The 21494-nt window shown below is 46.4% G+C and overlaps 1 protein-coding gene across 5 annotated transcripts in view; it reads left to right on the top strand.

Annotated features, from left to right (window-relative positions):
* Window positions 1–21494, top strand: part of ANKRD13B (ankyrin repeat domain 13B) — a 478086-nt gene that overhangs the window by 416818 nt on the left and 39774 nt on the right. For 2 of the 5 annotated variants that reach the window (XM_078680036.1, XM_078680039.1), the window contains exon 14: window positions 5104–5257. The exons of 1 other annotated variant lie outside the window; for it this stretch is intronic. In XM_078680036.1, coding sequence (XP_078536162.1) covers window positions 5104–5257 — 154 coding nt within the window. The remainder of the gene's footprint in view (window positions 1–5103; window positions 5258–21494) is intronic. 2 more of the 5 variants (XM_078680038.1, XM_078680037.1) reach the window with 2 other exon arrangements.

Genomic DNA, 21494 nt, shown 5'->3' with positions numbered 1-21494 from the left:
TACATTTCCTATACTCTATATCGGAAGATTGATCATGCCACAAGAAGGCCCGGATTTTGGCCTGTAGCTGTCGCTACCAAACCTGCGGCAAGCACAAGGGATCCTTTTTTAAGACATAAACCAGACAGGGGAGGGTGATCATGTTAAACAACGTGGTGCATCCCTAGATAGTAAGAGGTAGCTTCGCCCTCCAACTGGGGTCTGATGTTAAGCAGGAGAACAAAGGTGGGCATTCAAGCTCATGGTGAGACCAGGCTTCAAAATCACATACATGCCCAGGTACCAAAATCTCAGTCTGCACACTTCAAACCGCTGGCTCAAATCTCAGCACCCACAGGGGAACCAAAACCAGTTTGGGCCAGTTGACAATAAGCCCTAAAGCATCCCCATAAAGACCAAGAATCTGCAACACCGGAGGAATCGTGAGCAATGGGGGCGAAATAAGAAGAGGCACATCATCCGCGTAGAGTGCTATGCGGTCTTCCATCGTCACCTCCCATTCAAAGTCCCACACCTGAGCATCACAGTGAATCCACACTGTCATTGGCTCAATCGTAAGAGTGAACAAAAGTGGTGATAGGTGGGCATTGCTGGCGTGCGTCCGACCAATCGATAATGGGGCAAATAAGGTACAACTGACCTGCACTTGAGCCTTAGGGTTAGAGTACAGCAACTGCACAAATGCGCGTAATCAAGTACCCCACCCCACCTTGAACAGCACTTCCTCCAAGAAGGCCCAACCCATCGACTTGAAAGTCTTGCCAAAGTTGAGCAGAAGAAGGGCCGTAAGATCCCCAGTTGAGAAAGCAGAGGAAGTGCCATATGGACTCTGCAAAGACAGTGCCCTATGGGGCATAAACCCACACTGATCTGGATGCACCAGCTGTAGGAGGATCATAAGCAACCAGTTCACTAACACCTTCACACTATTTTCACCTCAGAATTGATAATCCAAAGGCCGACCCGGCTTAGGGAGATCCACTATAATCGCTAAATCAAGCTCAGGGGTCAAATGTGCCTTGCCAACAGCCTCTTGGTAGAGTCCAAGAAGAGGAGGCATCAATTGGGCCAGAAAGTATTTATAATGCTCCATGGGGAACCCATCTTGGCCCGGAGTGTTACCAAAGTTCATATTGTGGATGCACTTGAATATTTTAAATGAAAATGACTCGCTTCATAAATACTTATTCGTTGTATGAAGCAATCGTTTAATTTGTTATATCCATCATATATCGACAACATGTATCAAGCAAAGGTCACCATATAGACAATACGAATAAAAACATTGACAGAGCTGTGTGAAAGAGGGAGCACAGCCCATCAGAGTTGAGGTTCATTGAAAAGCCATGTGTGGCTCACAATGTTTCTCTACCCTGAACTGTGCCAAGCAGTTTTCCTTGTCGTAAGACACCCACAGTCAGCTCTCACAATGGACCTCTCTCCTAACCTCTGTGGGAGCAAAACCCATACCCTAATATTTTAGGACACCCAAAAAATTGTAAACCCTAAAATGTTACCTCAGACGGTTCTCCCACGGAAAATAGTTGCATATAAAGTCACCCTCTCAGACATCACTTAGCAGAGTATCAAAAGTAAGTAACTGGGGCCACTCAATAACTGAGTTCTAGATCAGGAGAAAAGTTCAAAATGTTTTATTACAGAAATATCAAAATCTAGTGATACAGCATAAATGCCATGAAGGCTCAAAATGCAAAATTCAGACATTTTTCTAAGTCTCAAATGAGCAGCAAAATCATAAAAAGGTTGAACAGCAACCCTAAAAGAACAGAAATGTCTGAAGGAATAATCTGGCTCACCCCTAAAATCAAGGGATTCTTACACACAAGTATTGCATAGAAAATTAGCTAACACCACATATTTTGTATGGCATGGTACCATATATCGCGTCATTAGCAAATCAGAATAATTCACATTATACGTTAGCACTATCTAATTTCTAAGAAAGTAACTTGCTTTTCTGTTCACTGACATCCAGAGATGTTCGAGTAAAATATGCAACATTTAACATTGGTGATTCACAAATTAATAAGACTGAGCTGAGCAACGGAACTGCAGTGGTTGAGACTTTGGATGTATCAAGCTTCGCTAATAAGCCTTGTACTAATAACAATTAGAAAAGCATAACATCATCTGTATTTACTCTTGCAGAGCCTGTGGGGTGACAAGATGTGCGGGGGAATCTGATGGGAGGGGGTAAATGCAGGAGTGAATGACTGATGCTGCAGCATTCATTTTATCCAAAATGTAGGTTTCACCAAAATGTGTATAAATAAATCGTGTATATGTGAATAACTAAATCATGTTAATAAACACACTTCTAAATCTCATATTTAACTCAATTAAACTGTAAACATTATAATTCATCGTTTGCATATTGGATCTAACATATAAATCATTAATACTCAATATTATTTGTTAGACAAAATATAGGCTTTTAGAAACGCGTTATACCTCCACTGTGCAATGCTACACCAATGTAGAAACATCCCAGACTGAAGTATAGCAAGTGTGTCCATGTCTGTAGCAACACCGCAAACACCTTTACAGCACTGAACTATCCACAGAGCTCTAGCAATTCTGGACCACAGCCAGGCTTGTCAGAAGCTAATGGGTCAAAACTTAATGCGGGCCCTCAGGCAGGTTCTTCTGATTTGGTCAGGTGTGATAAGCAGTACCTCTTTCTAAGGGTTAAAAAAACACTACTTCAGAGAAAGAGAAAAATTAGCTTCTGGCACCATCTAGTGGTGTCACCACACAACCTGATATTAAAAAAGACGTTAGGCGTGTTGCAATTAACAATCTATAAATAAATAATGCTGAAGGAGAGCAGGCCCCTGGGAAGCTGGGGCACAATGCCAGCCCTCTTTTTCCTCTCTCCCTACCCCCTCGCGCCCCCTGTGATACAATGACTGTATCATACACTACTGGCCCATTACAAAAGCACAGCTTTTTGTTAGGTCAGGCATTAGCCAAGTCTTTTTGATTTTTCTAAAATTTGGCATAATATACTTATGCATATGGGCTTCCAGCTCGCGCACTTAGTCCATTGGTCTGTTATTTTGTCACTCAAAGTTTTCTTCTGTCCATTTCCGCATACAGCAAGGGGCAGCGGGTGAGCCCCACTTTAGCCATTGGCTAACTTCATTGTGATGACAACATTATGACCTTTCACAAGGAGCACATCCACACACAAAGTACTTTTTGTTTCGGCCCCAGGAACAACTATGGCAATGCATGCATTTTGAGATAAATGTTTTTTTTATTTTAGCCATTTTTTTTAGAATGAGAAGACAGTTTCCCCAGCAGTAAAGTTAAGCAAAAACCTTGACAAAACAAAACAAGTATTAAAAAAGCCAAAAGGATGGTATCCAGCGCCCAATCTACTAGCTTTGCCAAGGTTTATTGTCATAGAAGTGATGACTTCATGGACAGACGGCACATGCGCGCGGTGCTCGGCTCTGTCAGCAGTAGGTGTCCTGCAGAGTCTGGTAAATCTCTTTGCTGCTGCGACAGGGTTGTGGCTTACCTGGTTTCCAGCCAGCTCTACTGAATGAGCTGAATAACACATGACTTAATAAGAGCCTCGCGGGTATCCCTTGATCTCCTGCCATTTGTCTCTCGCGCAGCAGGTGAGATTGTGCCTGTGGACTTGGTTCGGCCTCCCACCAGGTGCACCGCGTAGGTAAATCGGCCACATCATCCTGAGGCCCTTATCCAGCAGTTGGCCACTAGCTGTACCTACCACTTCACACCAGAGAATACCTTACAATTGTAAGAAGAGGGGCACAGTGGTTGCACCTCGCATATGGCGGAGGCACGTTACCGCCCTCCCCCTGCCACCAGCGTTAATAAAATAAAAAAATAAAACGATAATAAAAACAGGTTTATTATCGTTTATTTTGTTTCCAGGCCGAGTCTTGGGGGTGAGGCTAGGGGGATGATAGGCATCGACGGAGAGTGCCCGGGCACTGCTATCAGTGCGCACGGCGGTTTGGCCAGGCATCTCAGGCCGACCAAACCGTCATGCGCACTGAAGCTTGGGTTGGAGACAGCAAAGCACAGGCTTCCAGTCTCCCTGGGAGCACAAATCCTTGGCGCTCCAACCTATCCTGAAGCTGCTCTCACGCATGAGAGCAGCTTCAGGATTGGCTGCAGGGAGGCTGGGAACCTGTGCCTGCAGTGGAGTGAGGAGCGGAGCAGACGACCGGCAATGCAGCGCGCTGCAGGTAAGTTCTTTTTATTTTTGTTGGCGTCGTCACAGGGAAGGGAAAACTCACAGGCCCTGGGGCAATCTGTGCTGAGCTGTGTATTTACTTTCCAACACCATTTTTTGGTGGGGTGGTAAAGTAACCTTTTTTTTTTAGGGTAATAGCACTTTGCGCCACTTTGCATCAAGGGAAATTGCATATGTGAGATTCCGTCAGAAAGCCCTGTCTACTAAAAATGTTAGAAGGGGCTCAATGTAAAACAAATAATGCCTTTTTGAGACAAGCACAATGTTGGAGAAATATATTTATTTCTCCAAACAGATCGCAAATGGTGCAAAGGTGTGTCTGTAGTGCTTGGCGATTGTAAATATGGCCCTGCGCTGCTATCTTCCCCATGTGCAGCAAGTTTGGTTGGTGTGAACGCTGCTCCACAAATCCGATAAAGTATTAACATTTGTTTTCAATTAGGGTTAAAAGAAGGGGCTCCAGGTATAAGTGGGGTCACCGCTATTATATGCATTAGTGTGTATAGTAATGTGAGGTGAAAATGTTTGCTTTTGTGGTAACTAAAAATCCTTAGTTCAGGTTAAGCTAAAGATATATTCACTTCACGTCAATAGCACCCAGCCAGTGAGCCACATATTTATTGTTACGTGGCGGGGGGGGGGGGGGACGGTATTGCAACTCAATAAAGTTTAAGTACTGCAGACAAAAAGTTAAAGCTAAATTCTACACCCTTTGTGCTCTGTCAGTGCTCGCGTAAAAGCAGCCAGGGTGTGAAAGGCCACCAAGTGCAGCTGCGCACCAGCACGCGTTCCAGAGTGACGTCATCGTTCCTTTTTCCTCACCTATTCTCCGCCATTTTCCTCTGTAGGTGACCATCTGGGAAGCTCTGACCAATAGCAAACCGGGAACTCACCCGCTGCCCCACGAGAGCCGGAGAGGAGAAAGGTTAGTAAGGCCTGCAGAGGCGCCATGCAGGCCGGGCCCCGGACCAGACGACAGTGCACGAGGTCAATGTGTTTTAGGTTTGCCTTCTATTTCTTACTATGGCAGGGGGTGACGGTGGTGGTCTTTGCAGTCTCGCTGGTTTAGGGCGAGCATGTCTCTGTGGGATTCTCAGACTGGAGATGTGTTCTCGCTGTTTATGTTATTGGAGGGTGTCTAGCCGGGCCATACGTCTAATTCTGGCTGGCTCACTTGATCTACTCTGTGATCCCGGGAAAACTGTTTGGTCCAGTGCCACGGTTCTTTCCTCTGCCAAAACTGAGAGTTACTAAAAATTCGAACTATTTTTAAGACTCTAATAATGCGTGTTTACATTTCTATTTAACTCCTGTTTTGATGTTGTGTTCTGTATATATTCTGCAGTTGGGATTTCTAAATATGGAGCATACCCCTCTGGGGTTGCCCCTTGAGAGGGGAACCACCGCTAATGACATCATCAGTGTGCTGGGAAGAAGTCGATCTTAAGAGAGCGACAGAACGCTAAATGCCCATTTATGGGTAAAGCAATCTATAGTTTGCAGCCTGAACGGAGAGAGCTCAGCCTCTGGCGATTCTGGGAATCACAGGCAGGCAGGCTCCATTGAGATGGAAGAAAGACTGCCCCTGGCTGTAGGGCATAGATTTCTTGTAAATGAAAGTATATTCTGCATACAGTTCACACAGTCTACCGCACACACCACCCCCCTAATAAATGTATGTTCTGGTTAATAGTTGGGTACAGGTGCTTTCACTCGTGTATGGTGAGGTATCTGTCGGATTTCACCCCTAATTTTTTACAGCACACACACAAAAAAATCACACACACGCTCTCCCCGTCTGTTTTGAAAGTCTCCAAAAACATGTGGTTTGTTTTAGAAAATATGTTTGTATTAGTGTAGATTAGCCCCCCTATCAATCCACATTCATCTCCCTTTGCACTGCCCCTTTAGCCCCTTTCATGCACCATGCTTGTCATATGGTGTATTTTAACATTATGTGCCAGCGTGATAGTTGGAAAATCTGAAGCTCATACCCACCTCAATCTTACTGACTAAGCTACGCCCCTGGCTATGGCACCTGGTCCCAATGCCTGCAGCATTCCCAAGAGACTGTGAAGCAGTATCATTAGATGGTGTCAGATATCTGAGAAGGAATGGCTCCAGACGTTGATGCCTGCATGACATCTGCTGTGATCCACAGGTCACAAGGTAAGGCCCACTTAGCAGTTCACCCTTCTAAGGCTATGAAAAGAATACCAATACATGGTGTAATAGCTTCATTTGATAACTACAAAACTTAGATCATTTAAAGTTTTGTGTGTGGCGTGTTCACTGGCCGAGTCGATAGAGGCTCTTGCCTGCACTCTCCGGGCATACTCATCATACTCGGAGACCCCTGCCATGTCAGCAAGGCTTACTTTAATGGAAGTGCTTTCTGGTGTAGCAGAAGCACTTCTGACAAAAGTGAAGTGCAGGCTGGTGCCCATATGATGGCGGCCAGTTGGCTTTATTTCTGTTTGGTATAAACCTTCTCGAAAACAGGCCTTTTTTCTGCAAATCAATTCTCCTGACACGCAGCAAGTTTTCTCCTGGGAAGAGGGGCCACAGTCTATTTTTCCTACCCAGAACTATCATACCACGAATGGCGGTCCTGGTCCTGGTCAGATGAATAATGCATCTGAACGCCAGCCCAATTTTTGGTGGGGCTCCTGCACCACAACACTCTTATTAACCCCTTTAGTCCCAACAAAATGTTACATGCTTCCCACAAGCCCCATACCACTCACATACAGGTGCTGCTAGAATTGGGGACACCTCGTAGGCTATTATCCTGGCATACTTGGCACTGAAACAAGACAAACCTATAGTTACGCTGCCAGCATGACAAATGTGGGACGGAGACCATACACCACTACTCGAAGACAGGGAATGGCATAGAGCTTGTACAGTGAGTCTAATGAAATGCTAGCTTCAAGTTAGCAATTTCTATGTTCTACATCCCTGACCGGCGAGACTGCATACTGATAACACCGGATTCTTATCTAATCTTTTATCTTACCTTTTCCAATCTTAAGAATCCTCCGATTTTTACCTGCTAAGAAGTGTAAAGGGGAGCAACTCAATTTACCACATAATTTAAGCAGTTCAATCATGTAGATACAAAGGACCACAGACTCCGAATCGAAGGTTAAGGGATTTATTACAAAGCCGAAAATAACTGAACATACAAGCACCTCAGCATGAGGTTAAGAAAGTAAATGGGCACTGATACGAACATAATCCTGCACAAGAGTCTCATTCGACTCAGAATAAAAATGAGAGTTAACTCCAAGAGCATCAGGCATGCGATAACTGCTCCAACTTCTATCCGATTATTCATTAACCTAAAGGGAAAATTGATTAGTCTGTCCCCACGCTATCACTAAAGTAACATCCCTACATAGCATCATTCCCAGGCAAGGGATGAGAAAAGGTGTCAGTTGTGAGGACTTCCTCAGAAGTACACTCACTTGAGCTTGTTTTAAGATGCTCCTTCTCCTAACCTGCCTTCTCCCGTTATCTCATTCTCTAGCTCTCTCTAGTTCTGCCTCTCTTCCCTTGGGGCACTGTCCCTAATACAAAATCCCAAAACAGTAGCACACACCCTTGACATGCCCCTTCAGAGACATCTTCTTCTCGTACTTTTCCATCGAAACTCTGACTTCGTCCAGCAACGGTTTGGATGTCCGTGGGTCCCAGGCACCTTTTCAGCCGAAAGTATCATATATATCTGCATTCATGTACACTCCCATGACGGCTTCTCTTACCATCCTAACTCCTAAAACAATGGGTTATTCCATCTAACGAGACGTGTGTCCTTGCACCTGCAACAAGAACCATGTGAACAGTATAGCCTCGTACGCACACAAATCTGCTGGATACCTTCGAATGTGAGCCTTCCCAAGTAAAATACATGTCAGGCCTACGAAAATTCAGCTAACATAAGAAATCACAAACAGTCCTTCTCCTAAACGTATATGTGATTAGGCCTTTACACATCTAAATCACGGATTAATAGTATTACATTCATAAACATAAAAAACATTACGGGGCATATTATCAAGCCTATAATTGCCCCTTTAGCGGCCGTTTTCGGCTGAAAAGCGGCGATAATGGCATCGCAGTATTAGCAAGGAAACTCTAGCGCGTGTTTCCTTCTCTTAGCACCGGTTTTCCTTACGCCTTGCATCGCATCTCTAATGAGATGCATAGTAGGCGTACCCTAGAAAAACAACATTAACAATATCGCTATCTGTCCTTCGCAGTATTTACAAGCCCGCCCAGGACACATATAGCGATATTAAAAACCGCGGTTATCGCCGGTATTTTACGTCTGTGAAAATCCTGACTTGAGTATCTTTTACAAGGTAGGTGGATTGTACGGCTAAATCCACATCTCCCTATCACCAAGGATTCCCCTATCGATGCAGGTTTATCGCTGGATTGACAGCGATAAACCTGCATTTCACCGCTATCGCCGGATTTTTCATCGCCGTGGAGATAAGCGCTGTAAATAATGCGATATCTCGGAGATCAAATCCGGTGATAGCCGGCGTTAAACAAAATCGCACTAAGCGCGCTCTGCGATATTTATCGCTGATCGTTGATGATATCCCCCTACATTTCATTTTCTAAATGAATGAGCATACCTACATGTGCAGACTTTAATATGGTGCACATTTAAATCTAATGCATCACTTTATACGCAAACTAATTCATTATGCATCATTTAAAGTACATTTCAAACAAACACTACATTAGTCTTCATAAATGAAATGACTACATTTCTATTCGCAATAATATACGTTGCATTAATACTACATTTCTAATGACTACAAGTTAATACAATCCTTTAGATATGCGGGTGCTGACTATCGGTGATTATTATGCACCCCTACAATTTTCAGAATAACATGACGCTCTATCAGTACAATATACCCACCAAGACTGGATAGTTGCCCAAGATGCAGGGTGGGAGGTGCAGATTTTCTGCACATGATCAAGTGTTCCATTCATCTGACACCCTACTGGGAAACCATTATACAGCCCCTATGTGATGTTACTGACATAAACTTTGACAACACTGTTAGGAAATGCCTATTGCCAGGGCCGCTGGAATCAAGTGACTGTGCGGTGTCAACATTTTTCACATAATTTAAGTTTTACTGCATTTGCCACATAATCCACCATCTGCTACATAATGTTAAGATTTAAACAAAAATATAATGTCTCTAGCTCAAACAGTACAAAAGTCACTAAAAGTGCAGTGTCACATGTTTCTGCGTAGTGGAATGCCCTTTGTAAAGCTTAACTGGACACCATTGTGTTGCTTATTGCTATATTTTAGTGTTAAACTGGAACTAATGAGGTGTAACCAATGCCAATACAGTGTTAAGAAGTGTAAATAATTACATAACATGTGCCCAATTACGCCGTTTAATTTGCCTTTTCTTTTTACTCAACCCTGCTTTTCATTTTGCATTTCAATAAAGTAATTTCTTTTTTTAAATGTGCCCCATTTTTTTTTAAAGGAAATAGGTCTGCAATTAAGGAAAGAAATCTAATTTTAAAAAAGTTTAAGAGTTGGTAGTGTTATATCAATCAATCAATCATCAATCATAGAACTTGTAAAGCGCGCTACTTACCCGCGAGGGTCTCAAGGCGCTGAGGGGAGGGGAGTCGAGGGGTGCTGCTACTGTTCGAAGAGCCTGGTCTTGAGGAGTATTCTGAAGGCGAGTAGGTCTTGGGTCTGCGGTATGTGGGTAGGGAGGGTGTTCCAGGTCTTGGCGGCGAGGTAGGAGAAGGATCTGCCACCGGAGGTCATTCGTTGGATGCGGGGGAAGGTTGCGAGGGCGAGGCTGGCGGAGCGGAGCTGGCGGGTGGAGGTGTGGAAGCTGAGTCTGCTGTTCAGGTAGGCTGGTCCGGCGTTGTGGAGTGCTTTGTGTGCGTGGGTGAGGAGCTTTAAGGTGATCCTCTTGTCGACGGGGAGCCAGTGTAGGTTTCTCAGGTGGGAGGTGATGTGGCTGCGGCGGGGGACGTTGACGATCAGTCGGGCGGAGACGTTTTGGATGCGCTGTAGTTGTGGTAGGTGTGTGGCTGGAATTCCTGCGTAGAGTGCGTTGCCGTAGTCCAGTCTGCTGCTGATGAGGGCCTGTGTCACCGTTCTTCAGCATGCGGAGGGTGTTGTAGCAGGAGGAGGAGACGGCGTTGACCTGTTTAGACATGGAGAGGGAGGAGTCGAGGATGAATCCTAGGTTGCGTGCATGGTTGGTGGGTGTTGGAGCTGTTCCCAGTGTGGTCGGCCACTAGGAGTCGTTCCAGGCTGAGGGGGTGGGTCCGAGGATGAGGATCTCCGTCTTGTCCGAGTTCAGCTTCAGACGGCTGCTCCTCATCCAGTGAGTGACGGCTTTCATTCCCTCGTGGAGGTTGGTTTTGGCGGTGTGTGGGTCCTTGGTGAGGGAGAGGATGAGCTGGGTGTCGGCGTAGGAGATGATGTTGAGGTCGTGATGGCGGGCCACTTGTGCGAGGTGGGCCATGTAGATGTTGAACAGCGTCGGGCTGAGGGATGAGCCCTGGGGGGCACCACAGATGATGTCTGTTGCTTCGGATCGGAAGGGTGGGAGTCGGACGCTCTGGGTTCTGCCGGAGAGGAAGGACGTGGTCCAGTCAAGGGCCTTCTCTTGGATCCCGGCTTCTAGGAGGCGTGTCTTTAGGGTGCGATGGCAGACCGCGTCGAAGGCGGCTGACAGGTCCAGGAGGATGAGGTCTGATGTTTCGCTGTTGTCTAGTTGGCGCCTGATGTCGTCTGTGGCGGCGATGAGGGCCATCTCAGTGCTGTGGTTACGTTTGAATCCGGACTGGGATGGGTCCAAGATGTTGTTGTCTTCCAGGTGGTGGGTCAATTGCAGGTTGACGATTTTCTCGATGACCTTTGCCGGGAACGAGAGCAGGGATATGGGCCGGAAGTTCTTGAGGTCCCTTGGGTCCATTTTGGGCTTCCTTAGGAGGGCGTTGATTTCGGCGTGCTTCCAGCTTTCCGGGAATGTCGCTGTTTCAAAGGAGATGTTGATGACCTTCCATAGTTGGGGTGCAATGGCTGCGTCAGCTTTGTTGAATACGTGGTGTGGGCACAGGTCTGACGGAGATCCTGAGTGGATGCAGTTCATGACCTTGCATGTCTCGTCGTTGTTGACGTTGGACCAGGTGGTCAGGCGGTTGACGCTGGTGGTGTTCACAGGGGGTTGGGGTCTGGCGTAGTCGGGGCGGTCGTGGTGTTGAAGCTGTCGTGGATGTCGCCGATCTTGCGGTGGAAGAAGGTGGCTAGTGAGTCGCATAGTTCTTGTGAGGGCGGGATGTTGTTGGCGCTGGGGTTGGAGAGTTCCTTAACGATGCTGAAGAGCTCTTTGCTGTTGTGTGCGTTGTTATCCAAGCGGTCTTTGAAGGAGGATCTCTTGGCTAGTCTGATGAGGTGGTGATGTCTGCGGGTTGTGTCCTTGTGGGCTGCGTGGTTGTCCGGTGTGCGTTTGTGGAGCCATATCTTCTCCAGTTTCCGGCATGCGGTTTGGAGGTCTGTAGCTCGTCAGTGAACCAGGTGGCTCTCTTGCTGGTGTGGCTGTTTGAGGGTTTCTTGAGCGGGGCGAGGGTGTTGGCGTAGTTGTCGATCCACTGTCTGAGGTTGCGGGCTGCGGCACCTGGGTTGGTGGGGTTGGTGGGTGGGTTCTGGGCGAGGGTGGTGATCAGCTGGTCTTCTGTGACTTTGCTCCAGCAGCGGCAAGGCAGCTGTTAGGTGCGGTGGTGCGTGGTTGGTTTCTTGAAGGTGAAGTGGATGCAGCAGTGGTCGGTCCAGTGGAGTTCGGTGGAGTGGTCGAAGGCGACCTGGGGGCCTGTGGAGAAGACGGGGTCCAGCGTGTGGCCGGCAGCGTGGGTGGGAGTGGTGACGAGTTGTCTGAGGCCGAGGTTGTCGATCAGGGTGGCGGACTTGGCGTTGTTGTTGTTCTCGAGGTGCAAATTCAGGTCCCTGAGGAGGATGTAGTCCATGGAGGCGAGTGCGTGGGTGCTGGCGAGGTCGGCGATGGAGTCGCTGAACTGAGCCTGGGGTCCAGGGGGTCTGTAGATGAGTGTTCCTCTGAGGGTGGTGTTGGGGTCGGTGTGGATCCGGAAGTGCAGGTGTTCAGCGGTGTTGAGGGTGTCGTCCACGTGGGTGGCAACCTTGAGGGTGGACTTGTGGACGATGGCTATTCCTCCTCCGATTCCGTTGGCGCGATCCCTGCGGGTGATCTTGTAGCTGTCCGGGATGGCTATGGCGATGTCGGGCGCCGAGGAGTCGTTCCACCAGGTCTCGGTCAGGGAGGCCACGTCTTGGGCGGAGGTGTGGAGCAGATCCCAGAGCTCGGCGGCGTGTTTGCGTGCAGAGCGGGTGTTGAGAAGTATGCAGCAGAGGTGGTTGGGTCCAGTCCTTGGAGGTTTGGTGGTTCTGTCGCAGGTGAAGCTGCAGGTGTGGCAGGAGAAGAGTCTGTGGGTCCTTTTCGGGGCGGCCTGGAATCTGGTGTGGTTTCGACCGGCGTTGAGTGCATGCAGGCTGCTGGCGTCGTAGTGGAGTCTGGTGTTGTGGCGATTGCGGGGTCCAGGGGTTCTGACGCTGGCGCGGTCCAGGCACGGATGGGCGCAGACGGGCTTGCCTTAGGCGCGCCCGCTGCACGCGGCCGCGCAGCAGCCGCCATTAGAAGGTGGGTGGGAGGGAGGAGCAGCTGGGAGGCTGGAGGCGGGTGGCAGTGGCAGGAATGGGCTTGGGGGCGGGGCCGCAGAGGCAGCAGCGGCGAGAACTGCGGGGAAGGGGAATGGGCACGGGGAAGGCGAAACGGATACAACGGCACATGGGACGCAAAGTGGCAAAAGGGACACAAGTACACAAAATGGTAAGAGGCAAAAGGAACTAAGAGCACAAAAAACACAAAGGGACACAAGAGGGGAGTGAGACAGCAGTGGTCAGTGGGCACAGACCAGACGGCAAGAGCACTGGTGGAGCTGCAGCGGGGGGGGGGGAGGAGCGACCTACCTAGTAGGGTCAAGGTTCTCTTGACCCTACCAGGTAATGTTCAGTATTTTTTTCTGCATTATATAAATCATTTACTTTTGGTGGGGATTTTTAAATTATAACTTCAAAAAATAATTATAATTTAAGATATTTAAATTGTTTAATTTTACTTGAAAATAAGTTAATTGTGCTGCAACATTTTTTTATTTTGCTTTACATTTAAAATAAATATAAAAATAATTTAAATAAAAATGTACTATACAATTATTTTTAATTTATTTTTGTTTATTGAACTTTTTAAAATGTCCTTACACTTTACCATAGGGAGATCTTTTTCCTGGTGACGGACCTCTGCCTATGTGTGAAAACGTACTAATAGTTACTTTAAACTTGAAAATTTGGCTCCACTCTCTGGTTTCAGGGGATGGGTCACCTGTAAATCTACATTTTGTAGTAAATTTACACTTGGATTTGGTGACTATCCAAAAGTAGTATATTTAATACAAAATGTAAGAGTAATTTACATGTGTTGATATACTCGTGTTATTTTACCTTTTGTGACTTGGCTCTTAAAGTAGCATTTTTTTGGTCATTTCAGCCCATTTTGTGTCTCTATAAGCATGCCGAGATTCGATTACTAATTGTGGAACATAAAAAATGCAAACTGTCATAAAAATGTGTGTTTGTACAGTGCTTCAAATACCAGTTGTTTTGGTATTTTTAAATCCATCTCTTCACAGTGTTATTATAGGCCGACTACTCAAATGCAATGCGATAGAAGCTTCAAAATTACCCTGTATTATAGTCCAACTGATGAGGAAGGATGAATACACAGATCTGTGACTGTTCAATCCCAATAACATCTATAGACGTGTCCCAAAGTCCAATCCTATCGAAAGTGATAGTAGGTGCACCATTATTCACATATAACCCACTGAATGCCAACTTTCCTAGCACCTCCTTTCTTGTGCCTTGTTGTTGTGAGAGACACAATATTTTCTCAATTTTGTCCTTGGAAGGCAAGAGAAAGAGACAATACCTAACAGCAAAGATCGGATAAAACACATGAAAGTGAAACAAGGTAATCATACAGGCTTGTAGAAAAGGAACAAAAGCATTTTCACAAAATAACAGGCCAACTGAATTGGAGGATTTGAAATCACCTATCCCATCGGGCACTGGATAACACATGAGCCGCTGACAAAAACTAACAATGAAGGCCTTTGGGAAACTAAGCAAAGTGGCACAAACTAACAGCAGATCAAAAGAGAAATAAATTCAAAGTAAGATAGCAGACATGCTTGCAGTGCAAGGCGGTAAGAGTGGAAAGGAATGCCCAGGCTACCATGATCACAGCTTAGCCGTACCATGTGCAAGGCATTCTACACACAGTAGATGTGCATCCTGCAAAGCAGCCCACACAGTGCATTTGTGTTGGAATGAAGAGCTAGGGGTGACAGGCAGGCAATCAAATGCATGATTAATTGGGATGTACTACGATAGCCTCATGCTCGCTGGGTGCACCATAGGCCATTGTCAAATGGCTCCAACTGTACAGAAACCCCACTGCTTGTTAAAGGAGAACCATATGGACAGAACTGGACTTCTTCTGGCTATATTGGCTGTCTTAGCCAACAGTCCTTTAAATCATAGCGGTCTTTTTTAAATCAATGGCATTAATGACCTCTCCGTACTCCCGCACATTGAATTGAGCAGTACTAGCACTGTTGACTGCACTGAATTACGTTTAATGGGATAATTCCGATATTTCCTTGAATACTTTTTTCTTCACTTTTTGTTCAACCTTGGAAATTTGAAGAGGGAAATACGAATGTTTACCAGCATGAATCTGATGATGTGATAAAAACGTGTAGTCCTGCATCACACTTTTCAAATTCTTTCATGAATACCTTGATAGTTTTCAAATTCCCATGTCCACTGATGGTGAACCATGAGGTACTGTTGACCAAACTGCACTGATGATTTTGAGGTCTGAGCCCCAGTAAAAAGCCAACGTTCAACAAGAAGCTCTTCTGTTATGAATCAACCTCTTACTCACACGCTTTGATGATTTGCTGATGCCGGTCAATGTCTTCACAGATCCAAGGCCACGCCCTAGTTTTCTATGTTGTGTACCGCTCTGCTGCAGAGTCTTTATTTCTGAGACTCCGTCTAGGTAACTCCTGTCCATGATTAGATGATCAAAATCAGCTCTCTATGGGTATCGTCACCTTTCAACATGACTGTATCCGTGTGCAGATACTTTAACAATTTTCATTTGTTTTTGGGATCTTTGTCTTAAAGTCAAGAAACAATCAAATCAATAATAACTGAAGCCAAGTAACAATCAGCTAAAGTATTTTTTAAAAACTTTGCCTAAGAACCAAAATAATAAATATTACAAAGCATCTCTAGATAAAGGACAAATATTTATATTTCAACTTGTCACCAAATTTAAGTTTGGAATAGCCACCTCACTTATGACAAAATCGTGATCTGAGAATTCTTGACACATATTTTCAGATTTTCCTTAACATGAAGAAAACTATTATAATAGGGAACCTCTCCTTCACACACTCCACCAATGCTCCAAAGAACACAATCGCCCTCCTGACTCCAGTGCTCAGATTTGAGCAACACAGCTCATTGTTACCTAGCAACAATACATTCTCCTACTCATTTACTTATATCTGATATACATGACCGTGCTTCCAAAACCAGGACTCCTCTACCATTAATCCATCCTCATTCTCCCACACATAGTGCTTCCTCAAAACAATATTAGGCCTCCAAATTCCGGACTTCCATACCGATTAACCCTAGCAATGCAGACACAATCGAATCTCAAGATTGTCCCAGATCTTAACATCATTGAGAGTAAAATTTACATCCTCATCGTGGTAATGACATGAATGGCATCAGACATCACTAGATCCTACACCGTGCTCACCACCTTAATGAATATGTTTAACCTCCAACAATCACTCAACTAAGCCGCTACCACCAATGACAATACTACAAAGACTAAACCTCCAAAGACCGTAGATCGATGCTAAAGTAAGTCATCTGCTCCCCATACAAAAATGAAGATTTAGTAGGAGAGTTTGACAAAGAAAAAGCTTACAAAACAAATTGAGAAGGCTCCTACATCCCTACTATTGAAATAAGGGAAGAAAAATAGAGTAGTCATGTTAAAGGCATAAACCAAAGAAAACTATTAGAAATAAAGACTGTTTGAACCGGGATAGAGAGTCTCCTACAGATGTGTGCTGTGTGGGACTGCGCCTGCGTGCAGGGGAATGACTAGAGGGGCTAAGGGATCCGCTTGCCCCCTTATTCAAGGGAAGACCTCAGGGAAGCACACTGATTCTGCACCTTTTTGTGTTGCACAGTCAGTGCACCTTCTGACAGCCTCTTTGACTCTGCAAACCCCGTCTACGGTACACTGAAGGTCCACAGACAAAGTCTTCTCTTTATTCGATCGGGCCACCCCAATGCAAATTAGGGAGCGCACCCTGAAGAACGTGCTGGCGTTATGTGTGCACCAGGGTGTCCTATACAACATAAGGGTCAGCTCAAGCATCTGTGGCCCTTCTGGAATACCAAAGTGCCCAATAGGCACAGAAACCAGGTCAGCACACCCATTTAACCCCTGGGGCACTTTGTGTAATACCATCCCAGGTAAGCAATATAACTTTTCAGGGATCAGAGAGTATTGTATTTCTCCAGGTTTTTGAAAAAGAAGCACTCTTCATTGAGTGTGTACACCCACTTTGGAGGAAGGTCAGATGCAAGATGAGTGATTGTGTCCCCGTCACCCTCCTCTCCTCTTTCCATGCTGTGTCTCTCACTCTCCCCTCCTCCATTCTCTGTCTACTTCCCCTGCTCCGACCCCCCCTTCCCTGAATCTCTCCCCTTGCCTGCTTTTTCCCTTACGTATATGTCCTTTTTAGGTCTCGCTGGTGATGCAGCGCGAAAGCGCTGTCGCCAGCGAGATCTATTGTGCTCGTCTTGCCTGCCAAGTGGTACAGACTGGGGCAGGCGCCGATTGATGTCTGTGGACTCGCTTCTAAAGAGTCACGCTTGCGCAGACGCACTTCCATATACACACACAGCCCCTGCTTTCGCTTGGAGAGCATGCACTAACGGTGCACACACACACACACAGCCAGCCCCCCCCTTCCTTGAACACACACACAAACACGCACACACACACACACACAGACACGCAGGCCCACACACGCGCACACACACACACATACACACAAGCGCACACATACACGCACACGCATTGCCCCCCAACCCACCACGCCCACCTCACCCCACTCACCGCATCAGCGGCCTCAGCTGCCACTCCTGACTTCTGCCGCCAACGTGGGGCTCTCCCTCAGGCATGGGAGCCCTGCATCAGTACTGCTTCTCTGGGCCAGCCACTTCGTGGGCGCGGGCTTCCCATAGAAGACGGAAGTCCCGCCCGACGACAGGCGTGACGCACCCGAACTTCCGGTTTCGGGATGTGCACGCTCACGGCTGCACATCCCGACATCACGGCCTCTGGCAGGAAGTTTTAATTTTTACTGAACACGGGCACGGGAGCTCGCACAGAGGAGCTGGGAGCAGCATCCACGTGGAGTCCCTCCCTGAACAGCCAACGCCGGCCACTGACCGCTCTGACCCGGGCACCCGCGAGCACCCCGTCCCGGAGGCACTATGGGCGGGTCATCATGCAGCTAGCTGGACGAGAGCAAGTGCGCCTACATCCGAGGTACGGCACTTTCGGGCGGGTGGTGGGGAGATGGGATTAGTTCTTAAAGTCATCACTAGTGCCCATGCGTAGCTCGCAGCATGACTCAGGAGTTGGTCGCCATGGTAATACGAACACACTTGTTCTGTAATTCCAATGGTTTTTAATAACCGCACGAATAAAGATGTGACACATGAAAGTGTTTAAGACCACCACAGAGCACACGCTAGAAGCTGAAGCAGGCTGGGTTCCAAGTGTCTCCCTTGCAGGGCTTTAAGTGGGATGAAAAAACTAGGGGGTCTCTCAAAGGGGTGTAGCCAATGTAATTAAGGTTGTGGCATAAAAAACACCTAAGCCAAAAATCTGTTTAGCATAGTGTGCCGCCCAATTTGTATTTTGCTGTTTGGAACGCACTTGTTCTTTCTTTTGAATGACATGTGAATTGGCATGTTGGGAGTTGCCATGAGCAGAGTGCCTGGAAGGGTGAGGATGGGCCCTCTCTGCGCTCCCTGTCTGTTCACCCCACCCCACCCCAGTGACTGATCTTCGTGTGCGCGCGCCCTGGACATCTTTAGGGAATCCTGATCCTGCGCCCACCTCGTCCTGAAACCCTTTAGTAAGGTAAGTCCCTGCGCATGCGCCCAGCCCTGACAAATCGAGTGAGGTGTGAGCCGGAGAAGGTGCTGTCAAGAGTGCAGCAAGCGCAGTGGCACTGGGGCCGACACTTTGACTCTTGCACTGCCTCGCATGTCCATGGCTAACCCATCGGGTCACAATGCTTTTTACGCAGGAACCGCCGTCCTGACTTGAGTAGCGCACCTGCCAGCCCGCACCCCCAACCCTTCACAACATTAACACTGACTCGCCGTGAGACACCCGGAAAGGCAATCCGTTTACGCCAGAGTGATTGCATCACCCCCAACCCCCATCACACCCTGAAGTACTTCCTCTAATGACCTGACAGATTAACCCCCCCCATCCCCCTCTTCCCGCAATGCACCGACAGGCAGGGACAGAGTTCCCACTCCATTCACTTCGATGCCGGGTGCTAATTACCGCACTTCCTGTGAGTAATTCGGGCTGACCTTTCACTACAGTGACAATCATCAGGACTTGCCCATTGAATGCAATGGGCATCATTAAACACCCCGTGTATTAGCATGGCAGTGAAGTCTACAGCTGTGTGTGGTGGTGTAATACAGTATTACACCCCCACACACAGCTGTAGACTTCACTGCCATGGATGGGATCATTAATCCTCCCCAAGTGGCTAGTACCGCACCTAGGGATGGGGTGTGTGGGGGGATGCTTGGTGCAGTGCGATGACTCGACAGTGAAGGGTCTGTCTCTTACACCACTAAAACGCACATGCACTATGTGAAAGCAGGCCAGAGGGAGACTTTGAGAAAGTATTTTGAACATAAATTCATGGGGGGAGGGGTGCATTTTTGCCTCGTTGACTTCCGATTTACAGTGCTCTGACACCTTCGGGTAATGTCCGGGCTTTATAAAAAATACACTAAATAAATAAAATTGTAACTCACGAAATTGGGGGCCTTGAGTATTGACGGCTTATGTTTGCTGTCGGTAGCGGCAGCAGAATGAGGCCTGCGTGAATGATGGTTGGAGGATTTTGTTTTGTATTCTCTTTCCCAACTATTACTTTAATTTATCGTGAATGGACTCTGGCTTCCCGCATATTAACAATAGCTGGTCCATGGTATTGTGTTCTGTGCTGAAGCATTGCCATAGGCTATTGGCTCCCCTTTCAGCTAATGGCAGTCTCCTGCTGCTACTGTGTGAAAGGTCATCCCATTGTCTCTTGTTTTCAAAAGGGACCAGCCCGAACTCTTCGAATTTCTCCTCACTAAGTTTAGTAACCAGAGCAGCCAATAGGAAGACAGTTTTGTTAAAGCAGCAAATGGGAGGACACACGCACGCACAACCCTACACACAACCCCACACAACTACACAACCACACACAACTGCACACACAACTGCACACACAACCGCACACACAACCACACACACAACTGCACACACAACCACACACACAACCACACACACACAACCACACACACACAAACACACCGTCAGTGCACACTTTCACCAGGCACAAACACCATCAGTCGTCAATGCACGCTTTCACCGTGCACAAACACCACCAGTCATCAGTGCACGCTTTCACCAGGTACAAACTCCACCAGCCGTCAGTGCACACACCAATTGTTAATGCATCCACAATTAACTATTGTAGCAATCGCAGTATGGCGCACTTTACTTTTAAACATATTCATCTAAAGTGCAGCATGCCACTATTGCTACAAAAATAAATACACATTTTGTTGGTCTACAATTTATAGACTTTTGTTGCAATTGGTGTTGCAATATTTAGCAATGCCAATAGCTCAAACTTAATTAATGCGGACCTATTAAATTGCAAATGCTTGTTGTTTGTCTCGACCTTACATGTAACTATGTTTGCCAAGCTCTAATAACTGTGAAACCTTTGTAACGATGTAACCTGCAACTATGGTCTGATACTCATGTAAAGCGCTCTGATACCTCCGGGTCTAGCCAGTGCTATATAAAACCTTTAAAATAAAATAAAATAAATAAATAAAAAAGAGATAATAGTTTTGTGGATGACGGATTCCCCCCAATAAAAGGCACTTGTCAGAAAAGCAAGTGAAGATGAACAGAGCAAGGATGAAGGTGGTCTCCTGCTTATAACAGTTTACAAAGTGGCAAAGATTTTGCTTATGGGTGTATCGCTTGCCCCAGCAACCTCTGTGATGCAGGGGGCAACCACCCCTACTCCCAGTTCAGGCCAGCACTTATGAATATCTTTGAGATATTGCCCCTCACTACATTCTGCTTGGAAGGGGGAGGGGCATTTTATGCCTACGTCACAAACTATGCTATAACAAAAACAAAGTTATCTTTATGCTGAAAAAATATTTACATAGAAAAAGGTTTAACACATATGAAGGATTGAGGATTCTACAAGTATTGAATTCAAAATTATATTGAAGTGCAAAACAAATGAACAAAAGTAAGCCTAAAATGATTGGAGCATTAATGGTATGGCTCTGAAATGTAAAACCTTATTTGGATGGGCATAGTCCTATATTGAACAAGCAATGACAAAAGCAATAGGTCGGAATTTTTAAAATTAAAAGTGCATCTACACAAAATGGAAATGGGAGGTGATGGATGGATTAGTGAGGGCATGGATAAACGAATAGGTGAGTGAGTGCATGGATGAATGAATAGATGATTTTGTGCATTAGATAACTAAATGAGTGCAAAGACTGAGGATGGAAAGAGGCTGAAGGCCTTAGAACCATCTCAAAATACGAGGATTGGAATCCTTATTCTGAGCCACCCAAACAAGGGGAGCAGGGTCAGTAAGCAGCAAAAAGTAAATTCCCAACAAATAACATTGCAAAGCCTTAACT

Source organism: Lissotriton helveticus, chromosome 3_1, assembly GCF_964261635.1.
Source record: "Lissotriton helveticus chromosome 3_1, aLisHel1.1, whole genome shotgun sequence".
Classification (NCBI taxonomy): Eukaryota; Metazoa; Chordata; class Amphibia; order Caudata; family Salamandridae; genus Lissotriton; species Lissotriton helveticus.
Note: the sequence above shows the minus strand (reverse complement) of the source record. Positions and strands in the feature narration are given on the sequence as shown.